The sequence below is a fragment of the Stigmatopora argus genome, chromosome 17 (assembly GCF_051989625.1).
Source record: "Stigmatopora argus isolate UIUO_Sarg chromosome 17, RoL_Sarg_1.0, whole genome shotgun sequence".
NCBI lineage: Eukaryota > Metazoa > Chordata > Actinopteri > Syngnathiformes > Syngnathidae > Stigmatopora > Stigmatopora argus.
Genome location: NC_135403.1, coordinates 4,561,705 through 4,575,957, shown reverse-complemented (window position 1 = coordinate 4,575,957; position 14,253 = coordinate 4,561,705). Strand labels below are relative to the sequence as shown.

The 14,253-nt window shown below is 39.6% G+C and overlaps 1 protein-coding gene across 4 annotated transcripts in view; it reads right to left on the bottom strand.

Annotated features, from left to right (window-relative positions):
- The window catches only part of tpk1 (thiamin pyrophosphokinase 1), a 56,016-nt gene that overhangs the window by 34,207 nt on the left and 7,556 nt on the right, over window positions 1-14,253 (bottom strand). For all 4 annotated transcript variants that reach the window (XM_077624015.1, XM_077624014.1, XM_077624019.1 and 1 more), the window contains exon 4: window positions 7,890-7,959. In XM_077624015.1, the coding sequence (XP_077480141.1) occupies window positions 7,890-7,959 (70 nt within the window). The remainder of the gene's footprint in view (window positions 1-7,889; window positions 7,960-14,253) is intronic.

Below are 14,253 nucleotides of genomic sequence, written 5' to 3'. Positions count from 1 at the left end.
ATTTGAGAATTGTGTTCAAACAGGTTTCCATACCATATGTTGTGAATAAATATTTTGTAATTCAGCATTAGCCAGTTACCAGTACCGGTCCAATCCTTGGTGCGAGCTGAGAAAAAGTGAAAAAAAAAAATGCCAATTTTTAGTCACAAAATTATGGATACGCGTTATACACGGGTGCACGTTATACTCGAATAAATACAGTAACGAATACACGTAATAATACATTTAATTATTTATTCATGGGAATACTCATGGTCTGTTAAGTAACACTTTGGCATTACACAGAGCTGCCAACCTCCGTTGACCGCATTTCAGGAGTACCCTTGTCCCATTTCCGTAGTTTTTCCCAAGTGAATGCGGTCACGCAAAATCGATATAAAATGTAAAAAAAGAAATAACGTAGGACAATTTAAATCAAACAGTTATTATCATGTTTTAACATTAATCGAGTGTTTTTGCAAACTATTGAAAAAAATACAGCATAATGAAAATACGTTTATTTTTGTGTTTGGGTCCTTCTACGTGTGTTTTACAGTCAGTAATTCCACCCTGTGTCATGCTGAAGTCGCACTTGCAAGTTGTGCAATGTGCAAATATCCTTTTGGAGACGATAGGATTCGTTTCAAAAGAAAAGACTGGTGGTTTTTGGCAGCCTTAATAATACTTCCCTTATGAATAAAACAAAAACGAAAATGTTAAAGTTATAGAGGCTCCAAATCGATTGCCACGCTGAAGTCGTACAAGTCGAATCATTTGTCAGAACTTGTAACTCGGATGATTCAAAATGCACTCGTGTTACCAAATTCATCCGGTTTACAGTGGAGCTGAATCAAATCCTGAAGTAGGATGCGGAAGCCGTAGCGATGGTGTGACTTTCGAGGCATTAAAATAGGGAATTTTGTACTTTTCTGAAAAGGTTGCTTCAAAAAAATGTACGTGACAATTGTTTTATATTTCCGGAGTATAGGGAGATTGTCAGGACTCCCGGAGTTTGCGTTACTCGTCCGGGTAAACTCCAGAAATTCCGGAGAAGTTGGCAACTCTGCATTACAGCAATCAAAATCAACATATTGTCACTGTCTTAACACTATGTGAGTCATTTTTTTACAAAGATTTTTTTTTGAGCGACAAATACGGGAGAAAATACGGTACTTGACAACACAATAATGCCTTTATGTTAAAATGTATCAACTCTCAATGTGTTACAACAACCATTTATGGAACACAGCAACTATAATGTTTGGTTAAGAAATTATGTTATTATTAATTATATTGCATTACAACATGGGCTTGCCACCTGATTAATTGAGGTTTACAGGATTGGTTGCCTAGCAAATTAGCACTGCATATACTAAGCATGATGGTATGTATCTGTAAACAATCTTAATTTGCTATAAAAAGCCTTTTTAATGTTGACCAAATTATCTTTAGCTATAGCCTACATATTCCAATTCTTCCAGGGAATTTAAGATCTCAAGGTGTTTAAAATGAAAAATCATATTAGAATAGAAGGACAATAGTCCAACTATGACTTTAGGCAGAAAACCCATGCTCATATTCTCATAATCACATGCAACCAGCAGTCCAATAACATTCAGCCAAGATCTATACCTCTTCACTCAACTCTTGACTTTTTATTCTCACGCTGATGATTTGATTAGATGCTCTAATTATACAAATGTCATTTTCCAATTAGAAATAGAAGCGGATACAATGTCTGAATTAGATAAGCACCAGGGATATCAATGGGGCTGTTCAACAAACACCTGAGGCCCCATAAAAATTAGGATATCGTAACAATTAGCCTGTTGATGATACTGAGAAAATTTGTTTAGTGTATATTGCAATCGTTTATGACACGCAAGCGTAAACTTATGGAGGGCATTCAATGACTGATCGTTGCACTTTCAATTAAATGTAACTATCTTCAATTTCAAGCAGCTATACATTATAGAGCAAGTCTTTGAGCAACTGTGGTGATAGCAAAAATATAAAATAAAATAAAAACAGTATTGGATTGGATTGGATTGGATAACTTTATTCATCCCGTATTCGGGAAATTTCATTGTGACAGTAGCAAGAGGGTGAGAATGCAGATACAGAAAAGGCATAGTTACAAGTTAGACAGTACAGTCGCAAAAAGCAAAAAGATGAAAAGAACCTAGAGATTCAATGTTTAGGGACTGAAATGATATGGTTGACTAGTACTCAGTTATTTTCTTGAGATTGTTTTACATCTAAGCTTTATTCAAAGATAAAATATTGCAATATTAACGTGTGTTTTGACACGCGATTGGCACAGGTCATTACTTTAAGAAATTTGGCCACTACCGGCGCAAGCAAGCATTTAGACACGCAGCATGTCTGGCTAGAATGAAACCCTAAATCCAGGGATACCAAATCCGGTCATCAAAGGCCAGTCTGTTTTGAATGTTTCCCTCCTCAAACTCACCTGAATCAAATGATCAACTCTTCAGAAATCTCATCAGAACCCTGACAACGAGCCTGGTTATGTGATTCAGGTGTGTTAGAAAAGGGAAAAATGGAAAACAGACTGGATAGGGGTCAAGTTGTGGCAAACTGGGCAAATGTGAACAGAAAATCGGAACTTACGAAGACAAGCTGGGTTAAACAAGGGAAGGCACAACACCAGGTGTGGGAATCAACAGGTGAAATCAATGGGTAATGACAAGGGCAAGTCATACAAAAGGAAAAAACAAGAATATACAAAAAAAAAAAAGAACCCATAACTAACAATAGGTGCCCTGGAGGGCCGGAGTTGATGACTCCTGCCCTAAATGATAAAATACAGTCAGGAGGGATTACACCACAAAATTTGAAACTGCAAAAATCTAATCATAAAATACAAGTACCTCGACATACGATCGTAATCCGTTCCGAGACTGAGATTGCATGACGAGCTTTTCGTAACTCGAGCAGACGTTTCCCATTGAAATGAATTGAAAACAAATAAATTTGTTCCAACCCTCTGAAAAAACATCAAAAACAGGATATTGGATTGGAAAAAATGTTTTATTTCTTCTAATTCGCCATATATTGACAAAATAATAAATAACGAGTGGTTTAATAGTAATAAAATGTGTTTAATAGGAGTAAAATTAGACACATTTCGCGGAGGGTAGAGACAGTGACATACACGGAGGCGGGGGGAGGGGGGTGTTCGGTGGGACTTTATCCACAACGCACTCGTAAACGAACAAACAACGAAAATGACGCGTAATCCAAGCTTTAGAATTAGCGCGCCACATCACTTGTATTTTTTTTTCTTGATGTTATGTCTCTTGAAGGCACGCGGGTTCTCCGCATTGTACACCAGTAGCGGCTTAATTTTACAGTCACCGCTCGCATTAGCACACAACGCTAGCGTTAAGCAGTCCTTTATAGGTTTGTGTCCCGGTAATGCCTTCTCCTCTGCCACGATGAATGTCCGCCTGGGCATCTTTTTCCAAAAAAGACCAGTTTCATCGCAGTTGAAAACTTGCTGGGGGATATAACTTTCCTGGGTGATAATCAAGGTAAATGTCTTGATAAATTCCACCGCGGCTTTCGAATTGGAACTAGCCGCTTCCCCGTGTCGGATTACCGAGTGTACTCCAGATCTTTTAAAAAAAAATTCGAACCAGCCATGACTCGCTTTAAAGGGTTCTGAAGTTGTTGAAGGCTCTCCTTTCGTTGTTATCAAATCCATGTAAATTCCGCTGGCTTTTTCACATATGGTTGACTCGGTCACGCTATCACCTGCTAATTGTTTTTCTTTTATCCACAATAAAAGAAGGTTCTCCATCTCGTCGTGAATGTCACTGCGCCGGTGGGAAATTATAGTTAGTCCCTCGGAAGACCTCTTCTCCTTAATTGCGTCCTTCTGCTTAAGGATGGTGGATATAGTTGACGGATTCCTCTCGTATTGCCGAGCGAGCTCGGTAACACGTACCCCACTCTCATATTTTTCAATTATTTCGCGTTTTATGTCCATTGTCAACGGTCGCCTTTTCTTTGCAAAACTCTGCCGATCCATAGTATTGTTTACCTGGTATGTAAATGTAGAAAATGTGGGGGTAAAAGCGGTTGTGGAAATGGAAAGTCCGCCCAGTGCTCATAGATATATTTTATACACGAAAGAGATGCAAAAAAGACAGTGCCATGGCCACCTGGCTTGGTCGAGTCACAAAATTTTGATCGTATCTTGGGCGAATTATTCGATCGAAATTTCCGTCGTAAGACAAGAATGTTGTATGACGAGCGGTTGTATAACGAGGTACGACTGTACAGGTTTGAAAACTGTTTATATTTCACAAAAAGCGCAAGCACTCAATTGATCCATACTGTTAGACACAAACAATCGTTGGATGATTCTTCATAAGGGCTTTGCCTTTAAAGAAAAGTTACCCTCGTTTGCATTTCACAGAAATATCCAATTTGTGTTTGTCCTTCGAAACGCAATCTTGCAGGTGCAGTATCACAGTGGGCAATTGGAAAGCAATAACTTCAATAAAAATGTGTCATGAATTCTATTATCGCTCGCATGAATGCAGCACTTCTAACTACTTTGCTCCCCTTTATTCGGGAAGCATCATTTGTCAGCCATTCACTTGCTTACTGGGCTTCAGTGGACGAATGCTTCAATGTCATGGTTTGTGTGCAAGTTAAACTTTAGTTTATAGTGCACTGATCTGTATGCCTAGGACAAAAATGAAGTACAGTATTTATTCGAGTATAACGCGCACCCATAATTTGTGACTAAAAAATGTTATATTTTTTTTCTTCTTTTTTTCTCAGCTCACACCAAGGATTCCACCGGTACTGATAACTGGCAAATGCTGAACACATGTCGACATGACAAAACATTTATTCATAACATATGGTACGGAAACCAGGTAAAACAAACTACTACCAGTATGAACACAATTCTCAAATGGAATTTACAATTTTAAATCCTTAAAGTCCAATTCATCATCATAATATTTAAACAATTTTGAAGTCTGATTTATCATAATCAGATTCACCAAACAATTGATTCCATTCTTCTTGAGCGAGAATAGCGCTCCCTGGGCGGACTCATGTGAGCAGGTTTCAACCAACGTTTCCCTATAGCAACTTTTATTTTTTTTTTCCACTTTTTACCCCATAAATTTGCCAAAGACTATTTGGAGAGGGCTGGCTTTTATAAAAGGTAGATTATCGCGATCTGTCAGACAAAGACAGGTTTTACGTCTCCCATAATAACGGCTGCGGAGGGGACTTTTCCCACCGGCGGAGAGCAGTTTTTCACTAGGATTCATGTATAATACGCGCCCGAACTTTGCTTCAGTTTTTTGTTACAAAATTTGGCGCGTTATAGTCAAATAAATACGGTACATTCTTTTCCGTGTAGATTAGTACCTATTGATTTCAAGTTTAGATACAAATTAGGGGTAAAATATGTATGCAACAACACAAACCAATCTTCATCTGGTGTTTTTCTTTATTTTTTGAGATGCCTTGTTCTGAAATGAGTCTGTTGCTCCACATTGTTGCTAAATCTATTTTACCTGTGCAATAGAAATATCAGTAAAGCCAGGACTCTCGGAGAAGAATATTGAAGTGGACGATTGATTTGAGGATGAGATCTTGTGGGATTTTGTTTTAAACCGACCTTGACTACTAAAATACACCCCGACCTTGCTAATGTTCCATAAGGGATGTAGGGAATTAGAGGTTAAACACTCATTTTTATTGACAGCCTTTGAAGAACACACACACTCTTGACACTTTTAAGTGTTAATGTGAAAGCTGGAATGCTTCTGGGACCACATAGGCCCGAGGTCCATCTCAGTGTTAACAGTGGCCTCCCATTAGCCAAAAAAAGACATTTGCAAAATCAACCCCGGTCTGGATTTTTTATGTTTTTGATACACATACTGTACAGAACACTAATGGGACAGAAGGTGGCAATTTTTTCAACTGCGAAATGAGTTTGAACCACTAACCCACAATAAGGTTTGAAACACATGGTAAGATTTAAATTTTGTTTTCATTCACCGACCTGCCAAAGTCGCTCCTCTCATGCCATTGCCTCGGCTTCTGCTATAAGTACCACAGCTCTCACCCTATACGCGCCGATCCACCGACCTGACTAAGCCGCTCTTCTAGTACCTTTGCCTCAGCTTCTGCTAAGGACACCACAGCACTCAACGTCCATGCTACGATTCACCGACATCCTTAAGCCGCTCTCCTCATAGGTTCACTCAGTCTTGGTACATCCAAATAAAGAGATATCGCCACTGTCAGAGATTGTCACCTGTGCCTGCTTCGTGCCTATCCGCCCACAACTGTAACAGCACGACCCAGCCACGAACCCCGCAGGCAAGGGCCATATACCCCCGCACCTGCCAGCGCTCATCATGGAACAACACAGGCAGGCTATTCACTATCTCCTCAACGAGGTATCAAACATTTCACAATCGATATTATCTCTGCAAGCACAACTCACACCGCTGCCTCATGTACAACGCACCCAGATACCCCAACATGCACCCACTCCCAGCGTAGCCTCTGCGCAGCTGAACCGCAAACCAATGGTGCCGTCACCTGCCCCGTATGACGGTGACCTTGGCACAAGCCAAGCATTCCTGGTAAAATTAGACCTGGGTGATAAAACGATAATGATAATTGGCGTCAAATAATTTTTGTCAACAAGAATAATAAACACGTTTGAAAAATTTGATAGACTGATAATTTCATTTTTTTTTAATCGTCATAACATTTTTTGTCATATCGCCCAGTTCTAGGTACAATACATTTTGGTGTTTGAACAACAACTCATGTATACCACAGACCAAGCTAAGATAGCTTCATCGGTTGTCTTCGCAGCAAGGCGTTTGATCAGCCAGCGACAGCAGGGAGGTTGCACGACGCTCGATTTCCCTCCACCAGAGCATCCATAGCGAAGTTTTGCACCCTAGCCGCTGAAAGTGAATTCAACGACAGCGCTCTCCAAGTGTTCCTTGGTTATCAACATCCCTCCCGCCAAAAGTACAAGAACACCTCACCAAATGCTCCGGCATCTGGGACCAAATATCTACACGTGCACCCAAGACAGGCCAACCGCTGCCGCACTCCTGCACCAGCCTATGTCGTTGGCCAAAAGGTCTGGTTGTCTTTACTTGAAAACTGATTCCAGCTGTCCCCACGCTTCATTGGTCCCTACGACATCTAACGGGTGGCTTAACCCATGCCCCGTACGTCTCAAACTCCTGGCAGCCCTCCGTATCCATCCCACCTTCCACATGTCCCAGATGAAGCCAGATGACTTCGTTGTCCCCTAACTCCTCCTCCGCTAACGATCAACAGGCGTCCGGCCTTCAAGATGGAGTGGCTTCTGGACGTCCCCCGCCAGGGTGGTGGCATGGAGTACCCGGTCCATATCTAATCATATCATACTGCGTGAATAATTTCACACAAAAGTCGCACCCCAGCCAAACTATAAAAAAACTGCAACTTATAGTTGTGCACTAAAAGGAGTCCTTTCTTAAGCACACTCCTTCCACTGAGAACATGATGACCAAAATCAAGGAGCAGATTTACTAAAGAGAAAGTGTCGTCCGTAAAGCAACCAAAGGAAGTAGCACGGCCCTTATTTCTATATTCCAAATGGAGACGCACAGCTAAACTGTGACTCCGAACAACATACATGGAAGTAGGCGCAAAAACTCTATTTCAAACGTGAGCCAAATTATTTTCTAATTGTTTTGCTTTTGATTCAAAAGGAGCCTGTTGAAGAAAGTTATAGAGTTGGTGCGTACTGCATAGTGTATTAGTCTTTATCCAATTATTTAACTTTGCGTCTCTGTGTATGAGTATAAGTAATTGAATAAAATTGGCAGACTCACCTGTCATTTTGTCCAGAAGTGATGTTGTGCAGGTGATTGGCAGCTCCATCAGCACATGCCGTCAAAACGGCTATGAAGAGACAGAAAGATAAAGATGACGGGATGAAAAAAAATGATAAATTGATGTGAACAGGACACGGTGTGTCACAATATGACATATAGTTAATGTCACAATTAGTACACTGGATGATAAAATACACTGCATAGTAAGGTGTAGCAGATATGGAAAAGATTCTTTGGAGGGCAGACATATTTATTTATGTATTCATGTTATTAATTCATATATATATCAACATATATTTAAACAAATACGGCTAGTATTACAATTTGGTGGATTAGAATGATGCTGTAAGGTTTGACATAATTGATTAATTTATATAAAACTTAAGTTATGATCCCTGATAAGTTAGCTTTTGCTTTTAACCTAAATCTGTGCCCCAAAAAACATGCAGACATGAAAGAGGGAGGGGAGGCTGGAGTCATCGTTAAGACCAATCAGAAGAGATGTGAGAGACAATTATGAGAGGGAACCTGGTATGTTGAATTGCAAACTGGTCCATTTGGCTGAACTGTTCATTGCTAATCAACTGATAATACAATCAATAGGATCTCCCAATTGCTTTTCAATACCCACAAAAATCCCATTTAAAAAATCACTGATTGGTTCACAACCCTATCTATCCAAGAGAATAGACAAGCTGCTTGCCCTGATAAAAATTTTCTGCTGTTTGTTTATTGAAACTGTTCTTCAGTGAAATAACAATGCACTACAATTGCTTCATCAAGCAGGCTATGTCAACGAGCTTTTAGTAAAAGAAGAAAGGTCGTGGAAAATGCTTCCGTATTAAGGAAAAATTGTGAATGTATCCTCACCACAAGTTTTTCCTTCTTTACACTTGCCAGTGTTTACATTGCATCCCAAGGCTAGCATTAATAACACACTGCTATCTAGAGCTGATCAGGTAGCTGAATTGGAGCAGTACACACAGTATTGCTCCTTATCATACCTGGTGGGTTCAACACAGCAAAACTCAAATCATTAACTTCTAAAATATAAGCAACACATTGACTATTCCACCAAAAAAGAATGCAGGCTGCAACCTAATGATGAAAAGACTCATATTGTTCTGTTCTACGTGCAAGTTAGAGTTCATTTGATCACAGTTTAACCCACATAATACCAATATACTATCCTCTGGTATTAAAATAAAATAAAATAAATAAGGTTCAAAGTCTAAAGCAAAATAAGAATTAAAACTACTATAGGTTTGCTTTTGAAATTGTAACTTCCAATTTATATGACATCCCACATAACTTTTTTTAAGATGTGTGCACAAAACATGATGTTCCACATGTTTAAATCAACAAGATGCACCTGACTATTATGGAATCCATTTACATGCTGTGTCTATCTATGCTTTAGATGTACTTGCTGTCTCTATTCTTTAGAGTTCATTTTTACATTTTACTTTTTATCTTCACAGCTCTAAATTGTCTAGCTCCGACTTTTCACAGTAGCTGCTGAATCGCATTGTCTCTGTCCGATGCCTCAGGTCCGATGACCAACTGTTTCTTAAGGTTCAGAATTCAAAGCAGATGCTAGGAATAGATTTTTCATTTGCTGGTTGAAAATGACAACCACCCTGTGCACATCAGTTCAGTCTCTGTGTCTTACTCCATCACTCTTTTCTTCTCTAAAAGCTAACTCAAAGCACATTTGTATTCCTTGGCTTTTACCACAGCTTCAGTTCCTCCTACCAGTCTTGTTGTTTTTTAATTTTTTTTTATTTAGTTGAGCTGACACTAATATTTTACCAATCTTTCAAGTTAAATTGGTCATCTTCAGCAGCAGAGACAAAGTTTAGTCACAAACCAAAGCCAAAAATTCTGACAATTGAAAACTAATATACATAAAAGAATCCATACAGGTATAAGCCAAAAAATCTGCAGATGACTTTGCATTAGAAACTGAGTGGGAAGAATAACAAGCTCTTAGGACCTCAAGAAAAATTCCTTACAAGTATAAAAAAAGGCTGAGTTGACCTCAATGTCTTCCATTGGTATTTGAAAAAAAATACACCAAAAACTACAACAACTTAAAGGAGAAAAGCATCTCCTTCAGCAATAAGTGATCAAGACACATGACGGATGACATCTCTTCCAGATCTATGGAAGTGAATGGAGTTTGAGCTTACTTTAAACCCTGCACTGTTATTTGAGTCGCCAACGATAGAAAGTATTTGTGCTTTGGATCCGTGGTCATGAAGGCCTTTGAACATCTCGTGTTGGACCACCATAAGCGCATAACATGACCATTTTGGGATTGTGTGCAGTTTTCCTTTAACGTAGACCTTTTTTTTCTTGCCTAAGAACCTTTAGCCATTGCAACGGCGTTTGGCAGATGCACAAAAACTTGGTTTTAGTAATTATCAATCAATCATCTTGTCAATGATCAGAGCAATTTAGAGGACAATGCAGTTATCAAAGTTAGGAAATATTGTGAAACAATTTTATGTCATTTACTTCAGCCAGGTTTTTGTAGATGTTTTCAAATGTGGGCGCTCTGAAAATGTGTGTAATTTTGCAACAACGGGAGTCCAGGTTACAGCAACTTTTATATTAACAAAGCATCATCACAAATCACTAGGTGGTGTAGCCACGCCCTTGGATGTAAACACTTCTAAAATGCATGATCAACGTTTTGAGATTTTGCTTGTTTAACTTTATATAAAACCAGAGTGACTACACAGGTTCATCCTCTTAGTGGTTAAAATCTTCAAATACAATGAAAAAGGAAGAAGCCACGCCACGTTAGGATTTCTGAGGACTGGGTGCTGCTTCACTCAGAACTCAGTAAAAGCACCATCGCAATTTTAATGGAAAATTTTATTTGGTAAGAATGCAAACATTATAAAGTAAAACACACCTTTTCGCTATTGAAAAAAAATCAACATGTTTTATCATGTGGGAAAATGAAGATGTTATTTGTTGTTTATATATCTATTTTTTAATGAATGATATGCAGTTTTTCAAAATGAGATGCAAACTATTTGCAAATGTATTCCCTTTCATGGCTTCTATTCAATTCAAATTGAACAGGAAGACATTTTTTAACAGCCTTTTATGTTTGGAGCTGTTAGGGTGCACACATGGGAAAGACTTCAAAGATTTAGCACTGCCTTTTCTTCTTATACCTTGAGCAAGTAACTATTGAGTGCACCAGAGAGACAGCAAACACATCTGTCATTTTTTGGGGAGGGGGTCATTAGCATGTGTTTGCCAGTGGGAGCACATTGCGGTGGTGGTAGGGGGCTTTCGGATGAGTGGGTGGTGGTGGGTTTGGTGGTTAGTTGCACGTCTACGACTAACGATTCGCCTATGCTGCTCCTTTTGTGCCTTTGCTGTCTTTTACACTTTCAATAAATAGAGTTCCACATCCAGCTTGCTGCATTTGCCTGCTTTGGGGTCCTCCGCCACGATCGTAACAATAACACAGCCAAAATGAGCGCTTATGAGATGCAGGACAACACTGAGCCTAGCCACTAAAAGATCCATATGAAGTCTCCCTGTTGTGTACTTTATTTGTACTTATGAAGGCATGCAAGGCACAATGAGATCCAACATGATTGACTGAACCTTGACAGCAAAATTATAAAAATGCCTGTCAAAATTTCTGCAGGTTTTATTATAATGCGATCTTTCACCACTTTGCGGTATAGTATAAAAAAAATGTCAAAATTCACGTTGAAACTCGCAAGCGGAAGAAAAAGGCGGATACTGTCACTCAACTCACCAATGAGAAAAAAAATGGCGGGCAGTGGGTGGTGGCTGTGGATGCACTTTTGATGCATGGTTGCCAGGGCCAACCATGCCTAAAACTTTGTTGTTTCTGTTCCCATGTTATTTTTAATTGGCAATATATTATTTGTTACTTGGTCAAAGCAGTCTTCAGTAAAATATTGTGATAAAAACAATAGAATGGGCTACTTACTGGCTGCTTCAATAGAGGCTTGCATCAGTGTTTGTGTTGTAGCATTTTCCAACACAACACATTTCAACCATTTTTTCCCCATAGAATGATTGAATTTCTTGGGGAAAAAAACAACTACATACTACAGCAATTAAATTAAAGGGATGAAGGCGCGACATGTGAAGAACCCTTCATTCCGGTACATCACTTCTGGTAACTGATTCTGGCTTTCTGACCCACTGTGAAACTGTGACTTGTGTACGTTTTTTGTTTATTTCACGTAGAAAAGGAGTAAGGAGTTGTGGCTCATTGAAGTCCAATTCATCAAATCCAATAGTATAGTATCTGAGCTAAAAGTGGGCCTTTAGATATACTAATAACAGTTGCCCAGTCAGCACTCACCTTAAATCTTAGAAATTAAAGCAATTCTGAAATGAAACTACAGTGGTACCTCGACATACGAGCATTTCGAGATACGAGTAAAATTTCGAGCAAATAATTATCTCTAGATACGAGACAAATTTCGAGATACGAGAAAGCCAGGTGGCCAAGACATGAGAGGCTGTTTATGATTATAGCGCACTGTCTTTTTTGTCCCATCTCTTTCGTGTATAACAGATATCTAAGCGCACTGGGCGGAGCGTTGCATTTTTTTCAGTGTTTTTTTCCGTCACTCAGCGCGAATGGCGGAGCGATCGCTAGTACGAGGAGTATAATATCAGGGGCACTAGCTCTCTCCCCTCAACTTTCTCGTGTAATGTCTCTGGTCGCAACTCCCTCTTTGTAATGTCTCTGCGAGCACTGGGCGGAGCGTTGCATTTTTTCAGTGTTTTTTTTCTTCTCCCCTTAGCATGTTAGCTCCCGTTGGCAGAGCGATCGCCAATACAAGACTACTTCTCGTTGGCAAGTGGTCGTGCGTTATCATATTGGGAGGACATTTGTGTGCATCATTTTCGGAATATTTTGAACAGAATACAAAAGCAAACAGCCCATCGATAGTGAAAGCCAGGATGGAGGCGGGGCAAACAGCCAACCCGGCCGGGAGCAGAAAGGTATCAAAATTTACAACAAAATTAGAATTAAGTTTAGTGTAAGGTTAGATTAAATTTATTTTTGAGTGTGTCTGCATCGTAATCCACGTTCATTTAAATTTATTTGTTATGAAACGAGCGTGTTGCCGTGCAAAAAGCGCACCCCCCTCCGCCACCCTCTCTCTGGCCGTCTCTTTCCCTCCCCCTTCGAAATCCGTATCATTTTAGTATTATTACACACATTTTAGTAATATTAAACCACTAGTTATGTGTTACTTTGTTAATAAATAGCAAATTAGAAGAAATACAACATTTTTTCCAATCCAATATCCTGTTTTTGGTGTTTTTTCCAGAGGGTTGGAACGAATTAATTTGTTTTTAGTTCATTTCAATGGGAAACATTTATTCGAGTTACGAGTGTATCGACATACGAGCTCAGTCCCGGAACGAATTAAGCTTGTATCTCGAGGTAACACTGTATTGGCAGTTGTCAGTCTTCCACATTTCTTTGATGACAGTTTCATCGACCACTTCTATCTTGATTTTAATCCTTTCCTTGACTGACAAATGTAAGATAAGACCCTGTCAAGCTGTTTTACATCAACAAAGTATGATATGAAGTACTTGGGTGGTAAACGCATGCAGAATGTATAACTGATACACAGCATCACCTGCTGAAATTGCCAGTCTAAATTGTTGTACCGCATCTGAGTGCAAGTCGATGGATGAGTGATTGAAGGAGAAAGTGGGTGCATGATAGAGTAGATGTGGGTGAGAGGGTGTGTGAGTGAGATAAGCAGCTTGTTTCCACTCCACATCATCACACACGGCACCTGTTTAGAGTTCCCCTTTGATCAGTATTCTGCTGTCTACCCTCCCGTAGCTTTTTGGCACCCTGCTGCTCATCCTCTCCCTGGGGTGAGAAAGGTAGTCCAGGGGCATCACATCACAGGGATAAAGGGCACTCGATGAGGGCGTGTGTGAGTCATTGGGTCGATAAAGGTAGGAGCTGGGCTGCACTGCTGCCATGTGAAACACAACCTTAGGGGTTGCAAGTACACGCTAACATCTGCTTAGCCCATAAACATTATTAAAAAAAACATATCAACGTTAGAGGTTTTTGCTTTCAAGCGTCGAGAGATCTATGAGTTGTCATCGTGGCAGCAGAGTCGTCTCATCAGACCGTCTTATAGTACCAGAAGCAAGCATGAGCCATGGGCAAATTTGATAAGGAAAGCACCTGTCAATCCGACCCAAACATTCCCTCAAACTTTATTTGAAAAGATTTCTTATCAATGCAAGAAGAAACGCCAAAACTTGTCACATCCAAACCAAACTCCATTGCATATCTGACGAGTCTGTA